This window comes from Calypte anna, chromosome 18 (genome assembly GCF_003957555.1).
Source record: "Calypte anna isolate BGI_N300 chromosome 18, bCalAnn1_v1.p, whole genome shotgun sequence".
NCBI lineage: Eukaryota > Metazoa > Chordata > Aves > Apodiformes > Trochilidae > Calypte > Calypte anna.
Genome location: NC_044263.1, coordinates 3,868,147 through 3,895,390, shown reverse-complemented (window position 1 = coordinate 3,895,390; position 27,244 = coordinate 3,868,147). Strand labels below are relative to the sequence as shown.

Below are 27,244 nucleotides of genomic sequence, written 5' to 3'. Positions count from 1 at the left end.
GCTGATGCTCTTGGCTTGAATGGCTGGTCACACCTTACCTTATGTTGCTTTTAATTGCAGTGTATTCTTGCCTAGAATGACACACTCATGGCAACACAGAACAGGCTCAGGGCAAGACTCACAATGGAATTTGAAATTCTCCCCAGTGCAGAAATATTAGAATCCATGAGCTTGGTTTCAAATCCTTCCAGGGAGACACTTCCTGAGAAGCCTGCATCTGGTTTTCTAATCCCACTGAAGTCTGAGAGTGTTCAGATCAGGCTTTACATTAAGCCCCATCCATAACATTGAGAGCCAAGACCAATTGAAGTTACATTTGCCAACATATCCCTAGAGGCTGCAGAGCATCCCTGCTGTAAAATCCTCACACCATTTTTTTCCAAACCTGATGGGAGTAGTGTCCCTTTTAACCTAGGGAAACCTAGCTTTCCTAAGGGAAACTGAAAACAAATCTTTTCAGTTTATGATCATTTAAAATACAAACAGCCCAGCAAGGCTGCCATTCCAGAAAATTTCTCTTCAAATGACAAGACAGCCCAGACAGGTAAGGCTGATTGCAATTAAAAGTACAGGCTGAAAAAACAAACATGATTTATGGAGTGCACAGAAAATGGACTGAAGACTTCAGTGTTGATGGAATTTTGATACACACAGGAAGAAAATCATCATAATCAATCACAACCAAAAGACTTTTCAGTTATATTTCAAAAGTAATCCTAAAGAGGGCAGATTTGCTTCTGCAGAATTCTGTTAGTTTCATTTCTATTAAATATGATGGGACAACTCCCACAAGCACAGTAAAAGAAAAAAAATATATTAAGCCCAAAGCCAAGTGATGTTCTTTTCTCAGCCTTGGGAGAAATTTTTCAGTCTAAGTACAACTTCAGAGTGAAATAAAAAATATGAGAAACTAATCAGTGACATGAATCAGTTCCCCTAGGGACCAACCAGGCTATGCAGAACACAGACCTAAATTGCTACCAACTTTAGAAATCCAGCCCGAGGACTTGGCACTTGCTGATGAAACCTAGTGGCAAATAAAAACACGCTGAGCGGGGTGACAATTTTTTGCTGCCCTCTGCAGGGTTGCATTGGGCATTGTCATCTACCACTGATGACAGCCTCACAAAATAACCTGTGCTTTTCCAGAAGAACTTTTACAATTTACTGATGTGCTGTTATTTCAATAGCAATCTTTACCCAATTTATATCTATTCATATTCTATTTATAAATGCAAACCAACGATTTTACTCCAGCTGACGAGTCAGTTATAATTCTGCTCAGGGTTTCATTCCTATTTCCTCAGAGGATGAAGCCACTGTATCCCCACACCTGCTAAACTGGGCACAGTCAATTCTGATTTGTATCCCACAGAGTCAGAAGAATGTTTTAACTAACACCAGGCTCAAGGAGCTGCCCTTGCTCTCTGACACAGCAGTTCACAAAACAAAAACCCATGCCCAATGCCATAGAGAGCACAGCTGGACTTTTTTGCCATGCAGGGTAAGAAGAGTCAGACTGAGCTTTCTGCTGGAGGCATCCTGGAGGCATGCCAGGACTATTAATCCCTGGATCACTGCATCCTACAGACACAAAAGAACAGGCCCACTTTTACTGCAGCCTCACTACTGGGCTCCCACTCTTCCCTTTGATTGCTAGGTACTAAGAGGTAACCAGAACAGTAGGAAGGTACCAGAGAAAACTCTTCCAAGTGCTTGTCCTCCTCTGCTCTCTCAGAAAAGATTAAGCAAATGTCACCGTGTCAGTAATTCCTTCTTCCCAAACTAATACATAAATTAAAAATTAAATGAATTTTTAACAAACTCTTCTAGTGCCAAATGTTAACCCCTCATCTGAAAATACAAAAAACATGGGTATTGTGCTCCAGTATCAGTTAGTGTGAAAATATAAAGCCATCCAAAAAATCTTGAGATAAGCAATTGATGAAATATGATCATTAGTTACAGATGATTGTTACTGAAGTGACCAGCCTTTCAATACACTTACATGCCTCATATAACAATGTTTCCTTTAACTCCAAAGCAAAGGAAAGAAGGATATGGTTCTAGTTCCAAGTATTCTCTTAGAGACTTAGGGAAGTATTTTGTGTTCCAATCTCCTCATTTGCCACAACACACAAAACAACAAAAACACATATCTGCAGTGCAGTAACAGGAACCTTAATGCACTACTGTTTGCAGGACACAGACTATATACTGCAAGACACTATAAAAGCATAGATATTTCCTTTGTCATAACACATCTGATGATGTATGTCAGCTGTGAGACTGGAGGATAACATGCCCATATACAAGAAGGTCAGAAGTGAAGAAATCTTTGTTGGGAGCCAGTCTTAAGCACCCAGCATTCCTACTGGATGCAGCAAGCTTTACTGTGTCTACATATGTGTTTGCAAAACGTGTATCACATTTGTAATTCCTTTATACTGAAATACATGAGAATAAAAACAAAACAACTCATTCTGTATTTTGCATGGCTATTTTTGATAAACACAAGTGTTAGATATGGAATCATAAACAACAACACAGAAATACAACAGAGAAGTTGGAAGAAGATTTCCTAACCAATTTGACAACAAGTGAAAAAGAAAGAAAACTACAAGTTACATAGAGACACAAAGATCAGCATGTCAAAACTGGCAAAGTTTGGCAAACAAGACGAAGTTTAAAAATTAAATACTTCCTCTCAAGCAATTAGCACAACATAGATCTATACAACACAAACAAAAAGTCCAGAACTGTGCTGACTTCTTACAGCTAACAGCTGACCTCTTGCTTCCAGAGGTCAAGTGGTCAATTTATAAACAGCTCAGAAGCAGTCTAAGCAAAACCTTGGAAATGGCAGAGGATTTCTAGCTTTATGCAGAACTCTGCAACCAAAGGATGTGATGACTCAATCGAAGAACAAAATCCAACTCAGAAACAACTTAGATCAGGGTCAACTCATTCATGACTCAATCGGTGAAGAACAAAATCCAACTCAGAAACCAAACTTGTTCTGATCAGGGTCAACCTCATTCATCAGCATCTTCAAACTGGCCAGCTCAGCCACGAGTATGAGGCCAGAAGATTATTTTCCTGAAAGCTTCCACAGTGGAAATCGTCAGCATCTAAAGAAGATCAAAGAACAGATTTAAACCATGGGAGATATTTAGAAAGCTAGTGGCATAGTGTAGCAAATTATTTTGCAAGTCTACAGCATCTTGCAGGTAAGTATTTCAATTTGGTCTGCCAGCACTCATGAATTAGATCTACAAACAAAGTAAGGAAAGGTAAGTTTGGCAACGTCTTCATCTTAAGGACAGTTCTTGCCACAGAGACAGAACAGTTTTCCAAAAAGCTCAATACTTGGATTTAGAACATCTGACACCAGGTCTTACAATGCATACAGTTTTTCTATTTTCTCCAGGTATAAAAGGCTCCTAAAACATTACTTTTATTTCCCCTTCCTGCTGTCTCCATAACCACATCCCAACTAGAAGCCCTCCAAAACCTGTAAGAACTGAGTCACCAGACAAAATGGAAGGGTGGGGTCCCTGTAAAAGCAAATTCTGAACAACATTCCCACTAATCTAGAATTAAGGTAATAATCCAGTTATTTAACCAATCTAGCACAATAACAGGGCAAAGTCCTCAAAGAGAAGCAAAAGATTTCTAGCTAGCAGACCACTGAAAAGACTGAACAAATTAAAGCCCAGAGTATGGCACAGCAGAGGACCCAACATGTACATCCATCCACATGTCAGAGTTCCTGTAGCACTGCCAAACAAGCCATCAAAGCAAGCATTTTATAAAATGCCATAAGACAGACCAAGCACTTTATTGTAGGAGTTAACAGCTCAAACACTTCTACTCAGTATTCTTCACGAGCTCCTGAACCCCACAATCACATCTTCCTTCAACCAAGTTTGTGAGGATTTGAAGAACATTATCTACAGGTAGGGATGAGGGAATTTAAGGAAAAGAGAACTTGTGACAGTTGCAGTGGCAAAAAAGAAAAGAAAACCTCAAAACATTCCATAAACCTGAGCAGATGAGAGATAAGAAGGAAAGCCCAGGATGGAAGAGAGGGAGGAATCCAAAAGGGAAATAATCTTCTCCCCAGATTACCCCGTGTAAAAAAATCCTACTGCATTTCCATTTTAAAATCAGAATGATTCTATAGCAAGGCTGCAAAAGCCGTATCACTTCCTTCTGTGGCAAACAATGGAACCCAATACAACAGCCAATTATGGAATTTAAATAAACAGCAAATCGATATTTCCTAAGCAAAGAAAGGAGTGTTTGTAGTGAGTACAAAAGATGCACATTAATGAGAAGAAAATAGAAATAGTACTATTCTGCAACAACAAAGACACAGCAGGTCACCACCGCTGACTAAACTCCATCTATTTATTCTACCCTAACATACAGCCTGGCAAAACAGGAGACTGAGACTCTCAGTTCAACACCACTCATTCTTAAAACAGTTTACAACTGGAGACTATTACAACTCCAAAGATTCTGCTTCTATACATTGCCACCTTTGTCCAGGACTGAACACATGCACAATTACTTAACAGGATCAAGCTTCAAAAAGAAACAAAAAACCTCAAAAAACCAAACCAGCAAACAAAAACCAAACTGATCAACAATAAAAATAAACAAACAAAAATCCCTACCACACAAAAAAACCCCAACCCTACTGCAAAGCAACAAGAAACCATATTCAGGACAGACTGGGTGCTGTGTACCTCTCCTCTGTAAAGAACTCCATTCTCTGGATTAGCCTTCTTGAAGAAAGAAGGAATTCTTTTTCATACACAAAAAAATTACATTCCAGCACTCCATATACCTTTCTCTTCTGCTTCAGAACAACAGAGGTACACTACTGAGTCCTCACTTCTCAAGAAACTCAATACACACACTGACTTCCTCTCCTTACCATTCCATTCTCTAGGAATTCAAGTGCTGAAGCAAAAGTTCCATGTTGAACTTCACAACACTGCCTTTAAATCCTTTATTTCACAACAGAATTACAAATTACAAGTCCATGAGGTCAACGACAACAAAAAAAATTGCTTCCAACCTGGAAGCAATAACCTGGAGTTATTTAAAAACATTACCAGGAAAAGCACCAACTTTGAATCACATACCTCAAACCACATACTATCCAAAAGTCAACGAAGCACAAGTAAATTTGTACTCACCATAAGGATCACATTCAGAGTCCTCCAATTCTTTATCCCAGTCCTCCACCTCATATGCTGACATGGTTTTTGGCTCTGGAGAAGTCACAGCCTCAAGGCATCCCGGAGATTTCAGCAAAGCAAATCTTCCAGGTCAGGGTGTAAATTAGCACACTGAACAAGAGAGGCACTGGCATTCACCTTCACTGTGAGAGCTGTCAGAGAGTTCACTTTCATCAGACTCGCTATCAAGGACATCTGGAATATCCTTTAGCAGACATTCTAAAACCAACAGAAAGAGACAACACAGCTACTTAGGAATTAAACAAGAACAAGAAATTCTTAGCTTGAAATAAATAACAGATACACAAATGCAGCTTTGTGACTACTAATCTAATTACAATATACACTATTTCCATGTATATGTTATATCACTAAATCACTGCTTCTGGTTTCAGATGCTTCAAATCATCAGTCCACATCGTAACACTTGCCCAAGTCAAGATTTTCCATAGACTTGTGTTGGAAATAACTCTTTAATAAGGTAACTACACTCAGCATCTTGTTTCACAATTACTTGTTGGTATTTTTTTTAAAATGTTGAAAAAGCACAGCTCTCGTTTAAAAACCAAACAACAAAAAGCTCTTTTTTTGGTAGTGTTAATTACTCTTGCATCTAGGCATACACAAATTACATGGTAAAGTTCTTACATGGCAACAACTCAGAGCAGTAACTGAAGAGGCATTTTCCTATGCACTGCCCAAAAGTTTTTAAGGATATTCCTCAAGAAGTGTAAGTTTCATTACTCGCCATCTGCTTCTTTTTGGTTTTTGTTTTTGTTGTTGTTTGTTTTGTTCTCATATTTTAGGCTTACCTTTCCTGGGCTTCCAGATCATGGTTTTTCTCTCATTAAGAAGCTGTTCCTCCTCAAACTTGTGGATTCAATGGCAGAAGCCATCACCTACGAAGGTTTTAAAGAATCCTCCAATCAGGCTCATGCAACTTCCATTGCATTTGAGTATTTCTGAGCCCTTGAGAAGGAACTGTTTGCTCTCTTGATGATCAGAGGCTTTAAACCAGTCAGGCTTTCACTTCAAAAAGCAAATCTGCTGAGGAGGGATGGCTCATCCTCTGCTGCACCAGTTCCCACAGTGGCAGCCACACAGAACTGCCAGTCTCCTCAGTCACAGCTGTAACCCAGAGCTCTGGAAAGGGTCCCAAAACTGACACAAAATGCACCCAGCTGGGACAGAGCAGCAGACCGTAAAAGCTGCAGTGGTAAGGAAGCCACGGGAGCAATGAGTACAAGCGCCCAAGACTATGAATCAACCATCTGTGAGGGCCGCCATGCCAAGGAGACACGAGGGGGCCAGAGCCTCCCGAGTGCTGAGGGGCGGGAGGAAGATGGCAGACGCGCTGGCTGAAGCGCAGAAGGTAACACCTTTAGCGGGTCTCACGGTCTCAAAGGGAGAAGAAAGGAAGGGTGAGGTATTCTCACCACTTCCAACACAGACGAATTCGCTGAGGGACCACCCCGGCTCCCAGGTACCGAGAGCCAGAAGCCCGGCACGCCTGAGGCCGGGCCTTCTGCCGAAAGGGGCCTGCCCGGGGTCGCGGCCGAGAGAAGAAGGGCAGAGCGTCGCGTACTTCGGCAAACCCCGCAGCGGCGAGCCCCGCCCACCTCCAGAGACATGCGGGGGAAGCCAGCCTGCCCGACCCCCGTTCCTACCCCGCAGGAGCCCGCCGCACCTGCCGAGGCAGCGGTTGCCTCCAGCCGCGCCATGCCGCAGGGCGCTGAGGGAGCCTCCGGGCGCGCAGCCCGCGGGGTCGCGCAAGGCGCTGCTGAGGGGACGCTGGTTGGGCCGCGCGCCCCGCCCCGCCTTCCCGCCCTGCCGGAGCCGCCAGTCCCTCAGCGCTCAGCGGGCGCTGCGCCCGAGGAAACAGCGGCCCCCGGGCACTCTCAGGCGGGCGGTCTGTGAGTGAAGGTGGCTTGATGCTGAGCCTGCTGAACGTAATGGCTATGCCTCGGCAACGCTGACCGAGGAGCTGGGCGCCACACGGGTCCTTAGAGGGGCTGGAATGAGGCGCCGCGGAAGCCCCTCAAGCCCGCAGGGCGAGCGGCGGCTGCTCCCGGCCTCAGCCACCAGCCAGACCGCAGCCCCTCCGAGCCTCGCTGGCTCCATCTACCTGCAGGCACTACCGTTATCTGTAATGCATTATTTATGCATTACACATAACTTCTTCCATTGCCTACTGGGAATTCTCGCCCAGAGAGAGAGAGAGGGGAAGGTTCTAGAGTGTGGACAAAAATAAGCAATTAAACTGGAGAAAAAAGGCAAATAAAACGCTTTAGGAAAACACCTTTACATTCATAAAGTCAGAATAAAGTATCAACGCTCTCCCCGGCTCTGTGGCATCTTAATCTTGCTAAAAGACAACAGTATCCTTCTCACAGTAGGAGCATGCTCAGAGAAAGCACCAAGAAGCAGTTGTGTACAAAACATACACTTAAAATATTTTTTTTGTTGTGCAACTTTGTTTCCAGTCAAAAATGACTTTGCTTTAAGTAGTGTACGTGGTTTTGTTTGGGTTGTTTTGCATTTATTTTTGCATATATTTTTATATGTAGTTGTTTTAGCTCATGCATTGTGACTGCTACCTCTGAATGTTTAGGGAGGAGGAGTTTGCTCTCAGAATAAAGAAACCCCTTGAGACACCTGTGCTTTCTCCTCTGTGTGCACTTAAACTTGCCCCTGGCAGAAGCAAAACTAGAAACAACTGCAATGTGCAGACGAGTATTTTTTTGCACATACATAAGAACGTAAGGAAGGTATATTTTAATATGATCCAGTCACCTTTGTACAAAGAAGTTTAAAACAAAAAAATCTTCACTGTCACAAGTATATTTATAATTTTTCATAAATGTCCCGTTTGCAATAGAGTGTATTTGGAAACAAAGTCTTCCACCAGCTCTCCCTGCAACATCTTCATAGCTCGCCAATGAATGCTCCCACAGTTTTTCAGGTTTGCCATGAGGATGACTTAGCTCCTCTTTGACAGTAATCCACCCAGAGATCTTTAAAAGAAAAACAGAAGTTCTGGTTAGGTCTTGATTGCATAACACGTTCAACAAACATACCAGTCCTAACCTAGAAACCCTCTTTTTGCAAGTGTCCTTGATGTTAAAGCCATAACAAGGTTTACCTTATGAAACTACAACCCTTGAAGACCAGAACCTGGAGTCTATTCCCAGCTGGAAAAGCAATGTCTTAAGAAATATGCAAAACTAATTGTGCTGTTACACTTTCTTAAAAAGAATACTGCAGAAATCTTTCATATAAAAACATAGCTTCCATATTGTTGCCAAAACGAAATTAAAGGTGATGCACATCTCTTATTCTAGCCAGTCTCAAACCTTACTTGCTTGTTGTTCTGCTGAAGCCATCCCATGTGAATGACACAGACTGGAAAGTGAAGGGTCCCTGCCAGAGTGTTATGTACTTAATGGCTCAGAGTAAGTTCCAATCTACATGACAGCAATCACAAGGGCAGAACAAACAGCTATTTTTTTTAAATGGATGGAAATAAAGAGGCAGCAATGAATGAATAAATAAAAAACAATCTCTTTACCAGAATCTGTTGAACCAAACTCTCTCAAGCACGTTCATAGTATTCTCTTAGATGGAGCATTTTGCAGGATTCCTAACAACGGAAGGTATTAAAAGGCCATTTATTTTGTGAAATCTGCAGCTTGACTGGATTCTTACAAAGAAAGAGAGTCATGGTAAATTACACGCACCACACGCAACTGCCAAAGATTAGTTACCCATGGAACTTGGGTTGTGTTACATGCAATGAATCACTCTAGAGAACAAATATGAAAGTGATCACAAACTAATGACACTACCATTTAAGTCCTCTGTTTCCTATTTAAGTCCAAAATTAGATGTCTGTTTTACAAACAAGAAGGCACTACTGGATTCTCAACAACTTACTTTGCTCCTTTTCTATTTGGATTCATCTTCCTGAAGAAGTCAAGTGAAAATGGACGGTTTTCACACAGGCTGAAATCAAAAACACAAGTAACTTTAGATTTTAAGCCTTTTCACATAGACCCTAGAACAAGTGGGTATGAAGGTTTTATTTCTCACCTGGTAAAGAGTTTTTTAACTTTCTTATAACCACCACTTCTGTAAGTCCAGTCAAGATACTTTTCTTTCATAGTCACAGATTCAGCAGGAGTTGTGGCACGTAAGGATCTGCTGCAAGTGCACAATAAAAAACCAAAAGAATGAACAAACCAACCACATTAGCTACAACTAAAAAGCAGCAAGGGAGAAGAAACAAACCTGATCTACTTAAAAACATCCTGCCCACTGCAGGGGAGCTGTACTAGATACCTTTAGAGGTCTCTTCTGACCCAAACTATTCTATGATTCTATGACATAGTACCTTCGCCATAATTAGGCACCTGACATAAAGCAATCTTATGAGACAAAGAACTAGACAGAAGCATCCCAAATGATGTCTCTGAGCAGCATTAGATAACACATCAAATATTTTTCAAATTAAAAATAGTAGTTGTAACACATGTGAACTCCTGTAGTGAAATGAGGCAACCAGGTGCCACTAATTCCCAGGGAGTGGCATGAGCTTGTGTAAAGCCCACCTGTGCCTGATTAGGGTTGGCTCATGAGCAGGATTAGGGGGCCAACCCTAATTAGGCACAGGTGGGCTTAACACTCCCTGGGAATTAGTGGCACCTGGTTGCCTCATTTCACTACAAACTCCTCTATTACACGTGGCTGGCAACCGGCATTTCTCCTAACATGCTCATGCAGAATGATCCACAGTGCTCTACAAACGACTGAATTCAAGCTTCCACTTGAAACACGTTTTATGTTGTAAATAGGGGAGAAAAAAAAAAAACAACATGTGAGGTAAGAGGAAAAAGTTTTGCCCTGAACTATTTAGGAAGTTTACAGTGAGATTAAAGCCCTAGTTTTGTTCTTTAATGTTCTGTAACAGCAGAACATGTTAATGCTTTCACACAGATCAAAAAATTCTCTTTTCCATGTTCAGATAGACATCTGAAAACAGGAAAAATTCCAGACCACAAAATAAAGTAAGAGTGCATCATTGGTTGTGCTTACAAACATGTAAAGGTCTTAGAAGCATGGGGATGATATTTGTGCTATAAACCTATGTCCAAATGATTTTTGGCAACACACAGTTTTACTTGAATTTACCTGATATCAACACATTCATGAAGTATAAAGCACTTGTTAAACATTGCATCAGACACACTGCTCCCTTTTATTTGCACAGTGTCATAGAAAGTACATTTCTATTAGCCAAGTACCTGGTAGAGAGCTTCTGTGTCTTCCTTGCTGTTTGTGCCTTCACTCCATTCCACCCAGAGGGTCCATAATGGCAAAGTGCCCTACAAGGTAAGCAGATAAAGCAAATAATAGAGATACAGTGTCTCTGAGTTACAGAAACAGACTGCAACACCTGGAAGCATTCAGACTTTAAAACTGTGAATATAAAAGTGAATTTGGACTTCTCTAATGCTCCTGGGTGCAATGTGCAGGTGAAATGTTAAGTTCTTGTTTCTGACCTTAAAAATAATCAGGGACTCTGAATACCTTGTCAAGGAAAACAAAAAAATAAGTATCTGCTTTCAGCTCAAGACTAATGAATGCAAGTCCATAAAACCAGCACAGACCTTAGATTTCAGATGCTTAATGGCTTCTTCAAAACACTGGGTCACATTGTCACTCTTCAGCTGGATGAGCACCTGCAGCCTCATCTGCCACATTTCCACTGACAGGCTGAAGCGCTTCGTTGCGGCTCCTACCACCTCTGCAGCCTTCTCAAGGAGGTTGGACTCCAGTAAGAGCTGAAGCTAGAACCCAGCAGATACAGCTAATTACCAGAAAGAATTTTAGTATCTTGTTAAAAAGCAAGACCTTGAATGCAGTATTACCCACCTTCCTATCTACTCAGAATTGCAAAGATAGGCACAAAGCAATTTGGGGCAGCCTCACAATATGTTTTGTGTAAACTCTTACCCATTGCTTATAGAGAGCTTCTGGCAGCAAACTGGACTCATGGGCTTTGCTGAACACACTCAGTGTCCTCTCCAGCCTCTAGAACCAAAAGAGAAAAAATTGTAAAGAAAATAAGCATTATTCCTGCATATACCAGGCTGCAGCATTACAAGAAGCCCAGTGGATCAGTGAATCAACACGTCACTCAAATTCAGTAGGAGTTATGCATCTAGTGCTGTAGGTACCTGCATACATTCCAAGGGGAAATCTGAGCAGTTAAATTACACTTCCTCTTCAAGGAAAGAAAGAAAAACAGCAATTTTTTACTGTATTAAAAGGTAACTCAACTGCACAGAATGATTAGTTAATTCACTGAGTCACACTCAAGCACAGATGCAGAACGAAGGTGCACATGTGCCAGCACCAAACTTTACTCAGACTTATCTGCAAGAGTAATTTTAATTCATCCTTTTCTTTGAACAAGGACGGGTCTGCAGGCCTATCAGGGAACAATACCAAGTTTGCACTCTTAACTTCCATCCAAAGAGGTCACAAAACCTTACTGACAAGGCTGGTTTATGCCCAAGTTATTCACATTCAGGTAGGCCACATGTAAGCCTGACAGTGACTTCCTCAGATGGACAGCAAATGATTTTTAATGATGGCCACAAGTAAGTACTTCTGATTAATACATCAAGATATATTAGCTCCTTGTCTGATTACAAAAGTTAGGAAAAATAGGGATGATTTATTACTATGATTTCATAATAAGCTTTTACCTTTTGCTTTAATTCGTCACTGTTGGTTTTCCTCTTACATCTCTCTAAGCAAAAAGTAATGTAGCATTTCCACATGTCCTCTGTAGAATTAAAGACATAATATCACATTTATAGAATCAGAAAAGTAAGCACAAAAAATTGTCTTTAATAAAGAGAAAATCCAAGAACTGTTAGTGCCAGCTTCATTTTAAGAGGTATGACAAGAGACCCTACATTTACAATCTCTATTCATCTACGGGCTTCTACTTGCCTCATGAACTAAATCACACTAATAAAAGCAAACAAGTAACAAAAAGCACTTCAAGTTAATCAGCTCCTTCAAGAGCATAAATGCATTGGAAAATAACTCAAAGTACCCATAAAATAAATCCCAAAAGGTAGCATCTAAAAACTGCTTACACTCTCTTAGCTACACCTGCCAACACCTACTTCAAACCTTTCACAGTATAAAGTATGCTAAAGTACCAGGTAAAAAGAATATATTTAAATGCAGGCAGAACTTTTCACCTGTTGGGACTGCTCTCACAGCCTCTTCAAAGACTGCACAGCATCGCTCCTCTCTCTGGGTCATTTCAGATACTTTCATCTGTTTTGTGGTGTGTTCTGTGGACTGCAGGGACCCCAGCTCCAGCTCACGACGGGCCATGTAGTCCCATGTCAGAGGATCATCAGCAAACTTGGTCTGCAGACTAAACAACCATGTCTATAAAACCCCTTTACTACCATTCTTCTCTCACAAGTATGCTCAGAAGGGTTCTTACAGTGGGATAGTGATGTACTTCACTTCTACCTAACCAAACGCCAGAGAAAAAACATTTTATCTTGCCACAAGATAAAGACAAAGTATTAGTTCACTTTGGTTTTTTATTTAATATGGATATTCTCCAGTAACAGGAGCGTTTGAGAGAAACACAACTGGAGAAATTAGAGATGTAAAAGAATCACTAAGTACATCAGGAAAATCCACAGTTCCTAGAGTAAATTTACTGAAAGGAAGTCTAGTGATTATTCAGAGACAACTGTATTTTATCTAAACTATTCCTCCCAGCTCCTCAAAACCTTTTCTGAAGTTAGATACAAGTATCCTTTCCTAAAGAGCATGCTTGTTTCATGGTTAGATTTTCTTAAAGAATTTCCCATAGGCCTTAGCATTCTATTTCTCTAGAGGAACAGCCTTTAGTTGTGAACCTGTTACCTCACTATACATTAGGGAAGTTATGAGTCTAAGTTTCTTAAAAAACAAAACAAAACTAAAAAAAATAAAAACAAAACAAAACCCAAAAAGCAACTCCCAACTCCACACACACCCCAAACAAACAAAAAACAACCCCAGAAACCTTACCTTTCCAGAATTTCTTTTTGCAAATCTTGGGTAAAAGCAAAGAGTTTTGCAATAGAAAGCACAGCCAGATGGAACTCAACACCTACATTTCAAAAAGAGATTTAAAAAAAAATCATGTATTAAATCCACTGCACACTTTGAGGGTTTTTTTAAGCAAACAAGTTTTGAGACTGTAAGCTGCACCTGTGTCACTTCAGCCCAAAAGCTGTACTGGTACAGATGTTAGTTAGCCTGCAGAACATGTACAAAACCAGAACTATCAGCACTATCAATTTACATTTTGGCATTATCTAAGTTCTACTGAAGAAATAGTATAGCTGAAAATAACTTAGTGTGTGCACTAGAGGGAAGTGTATCAGTATGAGCCACTGGAGAGCCAAGTTAAAAGTGACAATTTTTGTATTGAATAGATACAAGAAATGTTAAATCACCTTTAATTTTCTGAGCAGCATCCCTGTAAATTATGCGAGCCATTTCCCCATTGAGAATCTCTTCAGAGTAATTGAATTCTCCCTGCAATATTAAGCATAACATCATTGAAAAACTGTTTTTTCCTATCTCAGGTACCATTTTTGCAAACATGGCAAAAAAAAGTCAGAAGACATTAATGTTTTCTTTATCTAAGTCTATATTTACACAATTTGCACAAGTCAACTACAAAAAAATAACAGACAGTTAAATGTAACTATTCCTTTCCAGAAATCACTATTAACTTTCAAACCAGGGGATGTAACAAAAGACTTCAGATATTGATTTTTCTTTATATTTGTTACGTATTTGAGCTGAGTATAAGTCAACACTTGAAAAGCTTAACATAGGCACAGGATATGAATGAACACTTTCTCTAAGCTGTTCTCAAGCCATTAAAACAGGCCCCTTGAAACCAGGCATTCAGATGTGTGGTAGATGAGCAGACTGTGTCCCAAGTTTAGCTGACCTACCAAGTCCATCTTTGCTTTTTCAAATTCTTTCTTCTCCTTCCTCTGTTTTTCAGCATGCATCAGCTCCATTCTGAAATACTGTAGGAGCAAGAATTAATGAGTGATTGTGGGGTGGGGATAAATAATAAAACATCTAATTCCACAAATGTAGTAACACAAGCCAGAACTCTGCCAATATCCATATACAGTGAGAGTCTTGCTTTGTAAAGGTTTGTGCATGTTGACCTCTCCTACATATTTACTCAGAAAATTTCCACCTGTGGATTTTACCACTTTCTAGTCATTCTTTAAACCTTAACTTGCCCTCAAAGTAAACCATGCTCCCTAGCAAAGGCCAGAGAATTTTTCAATATGTTCCCACTGATGGGAAAGCAACATTTTTCAGTTTCCTCTGATTGGTTTGAGAAATACGCTGGATGGATTTGCTCTGATTGATGAAACAACTGATGAGAGAAGAAAACCAGGAACTTACTTCTTGATAAAGCTTTGGGCACTCTGGATGGAAGCGCAGAGCACGAAGGAACAAGCGCCTGGCACTTTCTGATGAGAGCCTTGTCTCCATCTCCCATTTTGCTGCCATAATCCACAGTGCTGCAAGAGATGATACAAAGAAGTTCATTTGAAGGCAAAGCAAGTGGCTGGTCACAAGAACCCTTTTTGGTGCTATTCTCCAGGATGCACAGATTGTTTTTGTTCAATGTACCCACCCTAGCATAATCCATGAGCTCAGCAATGGAACAAGAATGACTGTCTTCCATTTAAACTGAGTTAAAGGATCAAAAGCTAAGCAGATCCAGAAATTTAATTTGGTATAGCTACAGATCCAATGATGGACAGTGATATCTTCAAAAGCTAAAAAGCAGTGACAAATATTCAACACCTTCTACCTCTGAAACATCTACCTAATTCCCATTCTACCAAGGAAATGGTCATTCAGACCATGCAGATTCCTACTTCACATACCCTTTTGATGGCTCAGCACAATCCCTGTCAGAGCCATTCTCTCTAAGCAGCAGCAAGGCAGAGAAAAGTGTGCAGGGATTTACCTCAATAGTTTGAACTGATATCTAAAAGAACTATTATATCAACTATATAGCACTTACCCTTTTTTTATTTACCTGGTTTATCAGGATGTATGGCCAACATGGTAGAAAAGACCTTACTAAGCTGATGCTTTGAATTCTGCAAAAGAAGTTTTGCTATAAGAACTCTAGTACTGAATCACTAGCACTGAAGTTTCATTATGAAAGGTAACAAGTTGTAATGCAATTGTACTGGAAAAGAGATTTCTCTGCTACTTCATCTTCAGAGGGAAGTTTCTCATATTTGTTCAATACTGACCAGCTTGCAAATGTTCCCAGACTATTTCAGATTAGTTAACTCAAACCTTTCTGAACTACACAAACATTGCTTAGGTCACAAATCCACAGTCTCACTGACTGCTTTTGAGGTGAAGACTGCATCTTCCTTCAGTGGCTTAGTTTTCTATGACAAGGTCACCTTCAGTACAGGAGGGACAATGACTTCAGTACAGGAGGGAATGCTTCAGTCTTTAAAGACTTACACAGGTAAGTTTAAAGAGGACAGAATTACCCTAATTACACTTTTCACTGTAGCCACGATAAGAAATATTTGGAACAAAATCACATTTCACAGAGAGGTGATACATATGTTCCAGAACCACCAGTTTCTTCCAAACCAAGTGGTATTCCAGACACAATCAGCCTCACCTTTGCCACCTGCCAGCACCAAATTTTATACCAATTCATTTTGAGTCAAATTCTACACTTACACCTATCAGTCCTGAGCAGCTCAAATAATGCATTCAGAATTATTTCAGTAATACAGCCTGTGGCAGTAAAGCTTGTACCCCTGACATGTAATTCAAGTTCCAGCTGCCTGACTGAACACCAATCCAGCATCTCAAATCAGGTAAGATTAACGTTTTGAAAACTCACCCACTTCTTGCAAAATGCAACATGTGAAAGCCAAAGCTGGACATCATCCTGTTGGAAATGCAAGAGAAAGAGAATCAACCTTACAGTAAGGCAAAGACAAGATCACCAGATCTTGAAATCCTTCTAGTTCCTGCAAAACATCCAAAGACAACCAACCACCCCACCTCAAGAAACACCCCTGGAGCCCCTCCAACCAAGCCTGTGTTCCATGGAACTCAGTAGAGAGCTCACTGTAATGGCTCCTTAAGCACCCCATTTAAGTTTTACCATTAAATGTATCAAGACAATTTTTTTCTAAAGCAGCTGAAAGTTCTTTTCATTCCATTTCTAGTCCTTGTAAACAGAAAGACCAAACTCAAACTGCAATACCCATTAGCATCAGAAAGTTGAGGACTAGTTACTCAGTAGGACACAATATTGTTTGTGTTCAAAAAACGTCTGCCAGACATGAATGATCTATTTCTAGGCTACTGTTAACTCTAAGACCAAACATCCACTTAGTTTTCTATTACATTCTTCTGTATCATTTCAAACATTTGGCAGCAATGATATCCAGATAAATTCACATACCAGAAGGGCATTTTTCAACCTATCAATACAAATAAGGATAAAACACAAATACTTACTTTCCATTTTCCTGTAGCACGGTTGAAGAGGCAATGGACTCTGTGAAGAATAGAGTACTCAATTTCATCCTTCTTAAATGAATATCCAGTGCGCTAGGAGGAAAAGAAGAGTGTTCATTTCATTGCTAAAGAAAATTTGGCATAAAGTATTTTGTACTCTGAATAACTGACAAACTTACTGCTCTTCTTTTCTTGATTAGCTCCAGCAGATGAATTTCATACTAGAGTGCAGGGGGAAAAAAATGTGTAAGAGCAAATGAGGAGATATGAAACAGTAAGGAAAAAAATACAGGAAAAGTTTCTTATAGCTAATCAGATGGGCAATAAAAATTATGTCCAGAAAAACATATGCAACAATATTTTAGCCAGATCTCTACATTGCTAAAACAGTTCCAGTTAGGCAGACAGAACACTTGTATCACATGTGATATTCAGACTTGAGCTGTCAGCACCCCACATATTCTTGAATCATAATCAAAAGCCAAACTTCCTAATATTGTAACAAATAAATACTCTTATTTACAATTTGCACAGCACTTCAGGAAACTTAGGTCTCAGCATCCCTGGAGATTAAACTGTAGGAAAAGGGAGAAGAAGAAAAAGCCTCTCTCAGGTACCAACCCCTGGGTATGCTTCATGCTCTGGTGTGTCTAAATTGAGAGTGTGTGCCAGAACATCACTCCCGGCAGAACCGGGGCCAGGTGAGGAGACACCAACAGAACCAGCCCGCGTACTACGGGGGTAACAACAAAACCACCAAACTCTACCTTGCACCTACAGCCTACCTGAATATAATTAATAAAATCCTCCTTCCGAAGCGCTCTCCGCTGTATTTTGTACTCCAGAGCCGAGGCCTTCTTCAGCACAGCCCTGCGGGAAGGAGGGGGAGGATCAGCCACCGCACGGAGCCCTCCCGCACCGCCGGCTCCCGCAGCCCGGGGCCGCCTCACCTGATCTCCTTCCGCGTGAACAGCCCGACCCGCTCCAGCTGCTCCAATTCGGGGATGCGGTCCTCCAGCCGCTGCTCGACCCGCTCCGCCATGGCTGCGGTACCGCGGGGGGAACCACGCGGGATCCCGGCCCCACAGTTCCGGCCCCGCCGCCTTCCGGGGACGCTCGGCCGCCCCCTGCCGGCCCCGGCACCGAACCTGCACCGAACCTGCCGGCCCCGGACGAGCTCTCAAACTGGAAACCGGTTCCCAATATGACGGCTTTGGGGTGGGAAGAATGCCGTGGGTGAGGGCATCTTGGTCACGCAGGACACGCGGGATGCTCCCGCCGGGCATCTCCATCGTTGACAGAGGCTGCGAGGCAGCGATCAGACTCGGGTGAGGGGACACGGCTCTTCCCTCGCACACGGCACTTTTCTTATGAGAAAATTAACAATAAAACCAGGTGACAGGAAATGTCTGTTTCACCTGATAAGACTTGTGGTGGTTTTTCTCAGTCATTGGTGCGTATTAGAGAAAAAAACCCTAATTCTTAGTGGGAGAGATTTAGCAACTTTTCACTCTGACAGGATATAGTGATGCTGTTTTCCAGGAAGTGATCAAACAGGAAAGCTCCAAGGAAATGGAAAGGCACCATTCAGTCACAAACCAAAAAGCACAGGCTCCTGAGTTCAGTGTATGGCAGCCAAACAAAAGAGCCACTTGCCCACCTCGCAGGGACAACATCAGCTCCTGATGTAGGCCATTAGGGTTGGAGGCTCTCATGTCCTACCCTGGCCTGCCAGAGACCATGGTTTTGTGTATTACAGTGCTATTAATTGACCACCAAGTGGTGGTGTAATAAATATTATTCATTATTAATTATCTGGGGTTTGACTATTTTTTGAGATGCACCAGCTCAAATTGATCTAAGTCCACAGACTTTACTAAAATAGTACTTAAGGAGAACTACACTGGTCAGGAAACATAGCATTAGCAAATAGCTAAGCAAGAATGTGAAATGAGTTACTTTATTGCTTAACTGCATTTATTTTGGTGTTTCTGCATCCAACTGCATGATTCTGTGCCATGAAGCATTCTGTATTTAGAGCTTATCTGTCATGATGCACTTGGATCACAACATGTAGATGAGAAAACCACGTGCAGTGTAGGAGTTCAAAGCTTAAAAGGCAGATGTCAGTCATTACTTGGAAACCTCTAGGAAATCCTATTTCTGCCTCCTTGCTTTCCTCATTCGTTGAGCACTAAGCTCTCCTGTGGATGAAAAACAGCAACTCTGAAAGTGAGACACTAACATAAGAAACAGTCTTCTCCTGAAACTTTATGATTGATCATTCTATGAGTCTGAAAATATTGTTTACTAGTCAACCTATAGTGTTTTGACACCTGCATTCAGTCACAAACTCAAACTCCACCCATGACTGCTTTAACATAGGTGACACAGAAGTGTGTGTACCCTGAGGGGCAACAGCAACCTCCACCTTGAACTCTGCCTCCGGAGGAATTCAGTGATAAGCATGTATCTACCAGCAGGTCTTGGACACATGAGAGTTACTCACATACCATCCACATACCAGTAACAATGTGTGTCCAACAATGCCTCTGAGGGCATTAAATCCCTTGTTAGCACTTGTCAAAGCACCACAATATCATCCAAGAGAAGCATATAGACATAGCACAAACCACTCTGCAGGACCCATCACTGTGGGACTCAAAGGAAGAAAGAATGGTGAGCACCAAAACAATAGGCTCCCCAAGTTTCTAGTTTAGGGGCCTAGTATTTCCCACTCAAATAGCACACAGGGTAACAATAAGATTTAAAATACTTGTTGATTACCTCACAGCATTATTTATAAATAAAATAGATTGCAAGCAAATTGAAAACATTCTCTGCTCCCACAGATATCCCTCCTTTCCTGTAAATGGAAGAAGTACAAAAATAAAAATGCCTTTCCTTTTCTTCCCCCGGCAAAACAATCCTTAGAACAATTAACATAACAAACTGTCAAAAGTGCTCAAACCAAAGTGACAAATGCAGTGAGTGGCAGGCAAGCCCAACCCGACCCACCAGAACACTGCATGCTGGATTTGTCATGCAAATCAAAATGGAACTTGACATGCTCTTTGTTCATTTTCCTTTCAAAAAATCTACTTTAAATGCCTCCCATGTGCCCTGTTTTGGAAGCTGACATTCCAAATGCATCAGTGCAAATTAAGAGAGGGATCCATTACCAATAAAGACGTTGAGATACAGAGTTTCAACAAATCTTATTGGGAAGACCACAGAGGCAGCTGCTGCCCATTGCACCTGTAGGCTTGCATGGTTTGCTGCTGCTGCTGATTTTACAAAGTCTCTTAGCAAAACTCCATCAGTAAATCCTTGCAGGAGAAGTTCTGGCAAACTGTCACAGCTTCACATCTGTAGGTGATAGTCTGCAAGGAACTGATATATTGTGAAATAATAACAGTGCCCTTGCTTTCAGCCTTGTCACTATTAAAAGGATTAATGTTCATAAGACAAATACTGAAATTACAAATCAACTTAGATCTTAATTATTTCTATGTTACTACATGAATGCAGAAACAGTTGCAGATTTTTAGAAAGATGTACAGTATTTTACAATTAACTTACACTATATGAAGATACCCTGTAAAACAATGAGACTGATGTTCTGACCTCATGAAAATAATTGGGAAACTTCCATTGACTTCAGTCAAGCCAGTGGTTCATCCCTAGGGACCTGTTTTTAACAGTTCTATAAAGCATTAACCAAGCATGTGGGGCTTCAATTTAAAAATATACAAACACATCTGTTAATAAAGCAGGTTGGAATGTACTCTGAAAAATAGACTAACCCAAACTTTGGACTATATTAACTTCCCTATTTCTGTAATTAAAACAATTTATGTGATGATTTGGTTTAACCTCTGCCAAAACCATCAGTCACCCTGCATTAAGTGTTGTTTCATCACTGCAGTTCCACTCTCAGCCTCCAAAAATTTGTTTTCCTCAGTTGGACTGCTCCATGTTTACTTTAGTAGGGGTACAATTACCTGTCCTACACAAATGTTATTTTTTCCATACTGACAGACAAATACTTGTCTTTGTCAGTGCATGGTTTTATTCTTGTAGCTTGTGGGCCCTTACCCTGCAGAAGGAGATCTGAATGGTTACTTGAATTCCATTCACTCACTTATCTCTTAAACTATTGTTTTTAAAAAATAAACATTTTAATTAAATGCCTTAACAGAACTATAATCCAACAAGTTACTCTTACATGCAGTCTTTTTAAAAAGGCCAGACTTTTACTTCCTTCTCTGCATTGACTCTGAACTTGAGTTTCTATAAATCAAACTTTTACTTCACTCATTTTGAGGCATCATTTCTTAGCTGCCCCAAGGTCTGAACATCCATGAACAGGGAATTTTCATTGAAGGGGAATGAAGCCTTTGGAATTGCTTCCTTGCCAGTTCACATCTGGTACCTGGTACAAGATCTGTCTGTTTATTCAGGGTCTCCAGGGCCTTCTACAGTAGTGGCTACAAGTATGTCTTTTAATTCAGTTTTGCCATTTTTCTGGTTAGTAAGTAGCTGACAGTCTGTTTAAATGCAGCAGGGCAGTTATGAGCAGTCAACCATCATATGATAGTTGCCAATGCATAATCCAGCAGAAAACAGTCACATTTCAACAATCTTAAACTATATCAATCATCTCTTACATGCTCAAAAGTTGTCTACACCATGAAATGTATTGCTTAATTATCTGTAATCTGATATTACTTCTTGCACATACATTTGTAGTTAAGGTTATTACCAGAGCTCTGCAGAACAGAGCTGTACTAATCTTAATTTACTTCACTAACCTGCCTAGGTTTGAAGAGTGGGTGAAATTGTGGCATGGCTCTCAGTGACCTTGCTATGTCATGAGTAACAAGTCAGGTAGAGATGGAACTTCCTCAGAGCAAAGCCTCCCAGCTTTTAAACACAAAGATGTCAGTACTAGCATCAATTAAACTGGTATGCCAAAGAGCATAAATTATGCCACATATAGATTTATTTCTCCTTCCAAAAAGCAAGATTAGGATTGGCCTCCTGCTATGTTTCTTTTATCCCTCTGTGGAGATGTGTTTAGTGTGGTAAAAACACTTTGACCACAGCCATGGCAACAACCAGTAAAACTGCTTCTGGAGCATGGATAATTCAGATCAGGCAGAATCATATATCCCAAGCAGCATTTCAAAAACAAGATAAACGTTTGTAAAGGCCTTTTGAAGCAATTTCTAGTATATAAAACCACAGATAACGTGGTAAGTTTGGTATAAGACATTTAGATAAACTCTCCCACGTGTGAATTTTGTATACCAGTGCTAACTGGAAAACGTAAGGAAAACAGTTTCTACCCTGATCTTATCACTGAAGTAATTGCTCATGATAAAATTCAAAATCCTCTTCTTATTAACCTGTACTTGGTTTAGCCACAAAAGAAATGACTGATCCCTGTTAAAACTTATACCTTACTTAAAGCTGAAATTAATTTAACTAAGTAGTTTGAGGTTTCATTTTACTATTTATTGACATAAACTTTGATCCTCCAAAGTTTTTTCTTTTTGACTGATTGAAGCTTTAATTTTTGCACTTCTATTTACACCTGTAACTGACTTAATTTGTACATCTTTCCAGCAGTTTCTCTCTGATCTTTGCATTTCTGAGTTTAATAATTAAGTTTACAGCAAAAGCTTTTCAATTGCTGTTTCTTTCACAGTTTCCAGGACTTACTTAAGAGAACACAGTTCCTCAAAGTTCACTTAGAACTACTTTTTTTTGTAATTTAGCAGTGAGTACTACACAAGCTGTATGTCTGAAATTACATGAACTACCACGAGTCCTATTCTATTGCCATGTATTAGGCATTTAAACTTCCAGATTTGTCACAGGGTTTTTTCTTTGTTTTTGTTTATTTTGTTTGTAATCATCCACAAACACTCTAGTGTGGAGGATTTGGGTTTTTTAATTACATAAAGGACATCTACAAATTTTCTGTTAAAAAGACAAACAACTCCAGATTAAAACATTTAATTTTGATCCAATCTAACATGAATAAAGATCTTGGTTTAGACTTTAAAAATAAGTAGATTTTTAACCTGACTTAGTGTTTTTATATTATAAATTGTTTTTGTTCATTACATGAGATTTAATCTTCTATAATGAATGCTTATACTGTTAGTACATTTCTGGATTTACAGCTAAACTACCTGAAGACCTATTCTGCCTTTCTAGAGCAAATTAATTGGACTAGGCTTTTCATAATGCCTTTAAAACAATTCTGATATTTTTAGTCCACTGTCTAAACACTATAAACAAACACTACTGCTGAAAAAGCCACCAAGCAAAAATAAATCATTAACTGAAAATCAAGAAATAAATCTCATGGTAGGAGAGTCATGAAAAAAATATATTGCAACATCACTAAGTGAACTCCAAGAAGCAACTAATTTTTGCTATTCAATAATGACTAATAATTATCATTTGTTGTTCACCAAGTGAATGCAGGAGGCAGGTGATTCAGTGGCACAAAACACACCGTGCATTCACTTTTTACCCTCTACAATAACTCAAGACACATAAGCTCTGAAAGCTGAGCATTATGGGTGCATTAAGATTCCCTGAGGGCCAAGTTCCTGGAGTTCTGTGCTCCCAGAATACACTTGAACAGCTCTGTACAAAAGCAATCCCCAGCCTAACACATGAATGAGAATCACAAGTGGCTCTGTCAGCCTTTCACACGTGCTGCATCCATGGCTGCACATCAGGGTTGCTGTGTCAGATCTCAGCTCTTCCCCAGGCTTCAGTCTGGTTCTTCCCTTACAGGAAAGTTTATTTTCTCTTTTCTTAGTCCCCTGCTTATAAAAAACAGGGCAGCACCAGACATTAAGATGCAGAAAAGCAAACTGAGACCAAGGGCTACCACCCCAACAGCAATATGATCCTGCCACCCTAAATATACCCAGTGCTCCTCCCACCCACTGCCCCGTGGTCACCCAGAAAGTTGTAATTACTCCCTTTCCAGTATTATGTAGCCTCTGTTTAGAAGAGTCTGGGAAAACACAGAGTGAAAGCTGACTTTTGGTTTCCAAATAGGTAGGAAAGAATAGGTTATCTAATAATTTCCATGGCCTCTTACTGCTGATCAACGCCACATCAGGTTGAAAATAAAGAATATGAACCAAAAAATTAATTATTAACTACTGCAGATTAAATTAACTCAGCATCTAGTGAAGTTTATTGGAGTAAGTGGAAGACACAGATGCCACTGAAATGGACCTGTACTTGGAGTACAGAGTGACAGCTGTGGTACCCACACCTTCCCATCTATGCATGAAGCATTTTGGTTTGTCTCAGTTGTGCAGCATTTGTGCACTCTCAGTTCTGCCACAGAAAACCTGGGTTTGGTGGGCTGGACAAGAAGCAAATTTGGATGTAACCACAGAACTGGAGTGTGTAAGATCCCTTCCATGTTGGATGCCCTTGAATCCCACTGAATGTGCTCATAAGCTCAGGGCCAAAACAAAGAAACACAGCTACCCTGAACACTCACTGTGGAATTGTTATTCTCAGCAACACCCTGAACAGCAAACTTCAGCTCCTTATTAATGTGAAGGACACTGACACTGGCTCTCATGGTGACCTGAACCTGTAAGTAGTTTTTTTTTAAATATTTACTAAAAGCTTATACTTAGCTCATAAGCACTACTGTTTCTAGAGCAACTCTTGTTTGCAAAGGATTGTTTATTGTGTTTATCACATTAAATGTCCTTTTCTGCATCATGAAAGGATATTTTCTATACTTACAGCAAAAAAGCAATACTTATCTTTTACTTTTTTATGAGTTGATATCAATCTCAGTAATGTAGACTGCATTACACTGCTTCTCTTTTGCAGACTGCTTTATTAGAAAACAATATTCATTGGCTGTGCAGATGCTCTGTCATTTGCTACATATGGCAAACTTCTCTCTGCTGCCTGGTGTACATATATGTATATATCTATATATTTAAGAATTTTGGTTTAATTTTTTCATTTTTAACAAATGCATCTGTAAAATTCATTGGGGTCTGTATTGCCAGGCAAGTCAAGGACACAAGTCTGATATCACAGCTCATTTCTTCTGAAGAAACAATAAAGATTTCCATCTTTCTGGAAAGGAATATTTATTTTCTTGTTTCTAACTGTGCTAGGTAAATAAAAGCTGCTTGCAATTCTATGCCCTGTGCTCCTTCTAGCCATAGATACAACACTATGAAGGTGCCAAATCTCTTTCAGTTGAACAGTACTCTGCAGTTTTTAAATACATATCAATGATGCAGAGCAGCAGATCTAAACAACTTAAAAATGAAGAGTCTCTCTACAAACTGGAAAAAAAAAAACCACCAACCAAAAGCAGGCTCAAGGTATCTAAGCTCTATTGTTTGGCAGTTGGGCTCACAGGCACACGTTTTGTTTTGAATTGTCCCATCCCATTCAAGGCTACAGTCTCATCCTTAGTTCGTCTGTTCACAAGCTGATCCGAATCCAACGCCAGAGATTAATTGCCTAATTATCTCTCACTCCTACTTGGAAAGTTGCCCTCTGGCTCCTCCTCCTGGTTTTGAAATTTAGAAGGATGAGCCACCAGAAGCAGCAGCGGCTTGTAAACAGTAGGGAGGAAACAGGAACAGATTTTAGGCAATAAACAACTTCCAAGGACAAAATTGCAGCTATACAACATTTAGGAGTCTTTCTCCCACATACTGCAATGTCTGTTGCCTGTTGTCACTTGGCACTGACCTCAAGACCAACCTCTGATCACATAAAAATTCTCTTCACTTGGTGTCCTCTTGCTGTCCCGTCTGTGAGTTCCATGGCACCCGAAGGCTCAGCAGGAAGTGCCCTGGTTCTGAGTGAGGAAGATCCATGAAAGGGACTCAGAAATGTCCAGTGTAGCAAAGATTGCTGCTGCCAGTAATTAACGAAATAGTCTGCAACAACAAACGAGAGGCTGTAAAGAAGCTGAGTAGGAAACAGAAGATCAAGAAATTGGAATATTAAGTAGAGGTAATTATGATGATGGGTATAAGATGTGTAAAAGAATATTTTAGATATATCACTTTTTGTTTGGAGGAAAGAAAAATAAAATGTAGGTAAAATGGTGACAAAGATGAATTTTTAAAAATGCATGGAAGTTAAGGTTGAAACTGCATGGAAAAAAAAACGAAGTAATTAAAAAACCAGGGAAATCTGTACAATACAAACATGAAAGGTAAAATCGTGCAGCAGAAAAAGCAAAAGGGGAAGAGGCTATTGAAAAATAAAACTAGAATTTCAGATATTAAATAAATATAAAGGAACTGTAAAAAAAATGGGGGCAGCAGCCAGTAAAGACTTAATTACTTGAATGTGTAGAGTATAGATACTTATATTTTCTTAAGACATATGATTATTAGCAGACAATTGAGCCACCACCTTGGAATCCCCCTCAGTTGATAACATGAGGCACATTTACAGCACAGCTGACTTGGATACGTGGTTTTCTTTGTAGTATTTATCATAAAGTTAATTTTCCTTAAGACTAGGAACTAGTATAGAGATGGTAGGTACAGTGCCAGCACAGCAGTTGTATCTGGTCTCAGAATTCAAGGATGTACCTCACACACAGCCCATTTTTACCCACCCTTGTACAATATTCCTCTTGAAGTTTTGCAAAGCAAACAGAACAGGGAGGCTGCTGAAGACTTTTATGTTCCGAGCCTGCTGCACCACTGATAAGGACTTGATAAAATAAAACCAGTGCTAAATCTGACCATTGCACAGTTGGACTCTAGTACATTTTATCACATACTTCGGTCTGATCCTGAAGGTAAGCTGGGCTGATACCCGGACCCAGATTTTATATCCTCGGGGACTCCGTGGATCCTCGTTAAGCAGAGAAAAGGCGGGAATAAAACCAGGACCATCGCACCTCATGCTCCAGAGCCTCCCTGCACCCACGCGAGGTTTCTGGGCCCATCCTCTGAGGAAACCTCACGCTGAAAGAAGATTAAAGCTACAGGATACCAGCAGAACCTCGTGCCCGACCCACTATAACAACTTTTACCACAAAAACTGCCGGTTTATGAGCCAGCTTCCACTTTTACTAATTCGCCTCTTGGGACTATCGAGCCCCATCTCCTCTGAGGAGCGTTGCGCGGCTCCTCAGCGCAGGGGGTGGGGGGAGCTTTCCTTAGGCGAGGGGCAGAGCCTCGGGAACTGAACCCGGTAACCCCGGAGCTGCGGGCGGCCCGAGGGGATCGAGCGGAGGAGGGATCCGGGAGAGCGGCCCCGCTCTACCCAGCGTGCCCCGCGGCGGAGGGCGAGCGGCCCTTTCCCGC

The 27,244-nt window shown here is 40.6% G+C and overlaps 2 protein-coding genes across 2 annotated transcripts; both read right to left on the bottom strand.

Annotated features, from left to right (window-relative positions):
• Positions 1 to 3,051: 3,051 nt before the first annotated feature.
• On the bottom strand, positions 3,052 to 7,011 carry LOC103529097. Its single transcript, XM_030462114.1, is given in 3 exon segments — positions 3,052 to 3,131; positions 5,211 to 5,471; positions 6,940 to 7,011. Coding segments are annotated over 3 exon segments (375 nt in total). The 5' UTR covers positions 6,974 to 7,011.
• A 1,035-nt stretch (positions 7,012 to 8,046) lies between these two features.
• Positions 8,047 to 17,959, bottom strand: UTP6 (UTP6 small subunit processome component). Its single transcript, XM_030461817.1, is given in 23 exon segments — positions 8,047 to 8,208; positions 8,210 to 8,248; positions 8,250 to 8,266; positions 8,821 to 8,850; positions 8,853 to 8,894; positions 9,189 to 9,207; positions 9,209 to 9,254; positions 9,342 to 9,451; positions 10,553 to 10,633; positions 10,919 to 11,098; positions 11,265 to 11,342; positions 12,023 to 12,102; positions 12,530 to 12,711; positions 13,365 to 13,446; positions 13,796 to 13,877; positions 14,306 to 14,383; positions 14,778 to 14,896; positions 15,424 to 15,487; positions 16,264 to 16,311; positions 16,890 to 16,982; positions 17,069 to 17,110; positions 17,675 to 17,759; positions 17,840 to 17,959. Coding segments are annotated over 23 exon segments (1,791 nt in total). The 5' UTR covers positions 17,932 to 17,959; the 3' UTR covers positions 8,047 to 8,106.
• Positions 17,960 to 27,244: the final 9,285 nt, after the last annotated feature.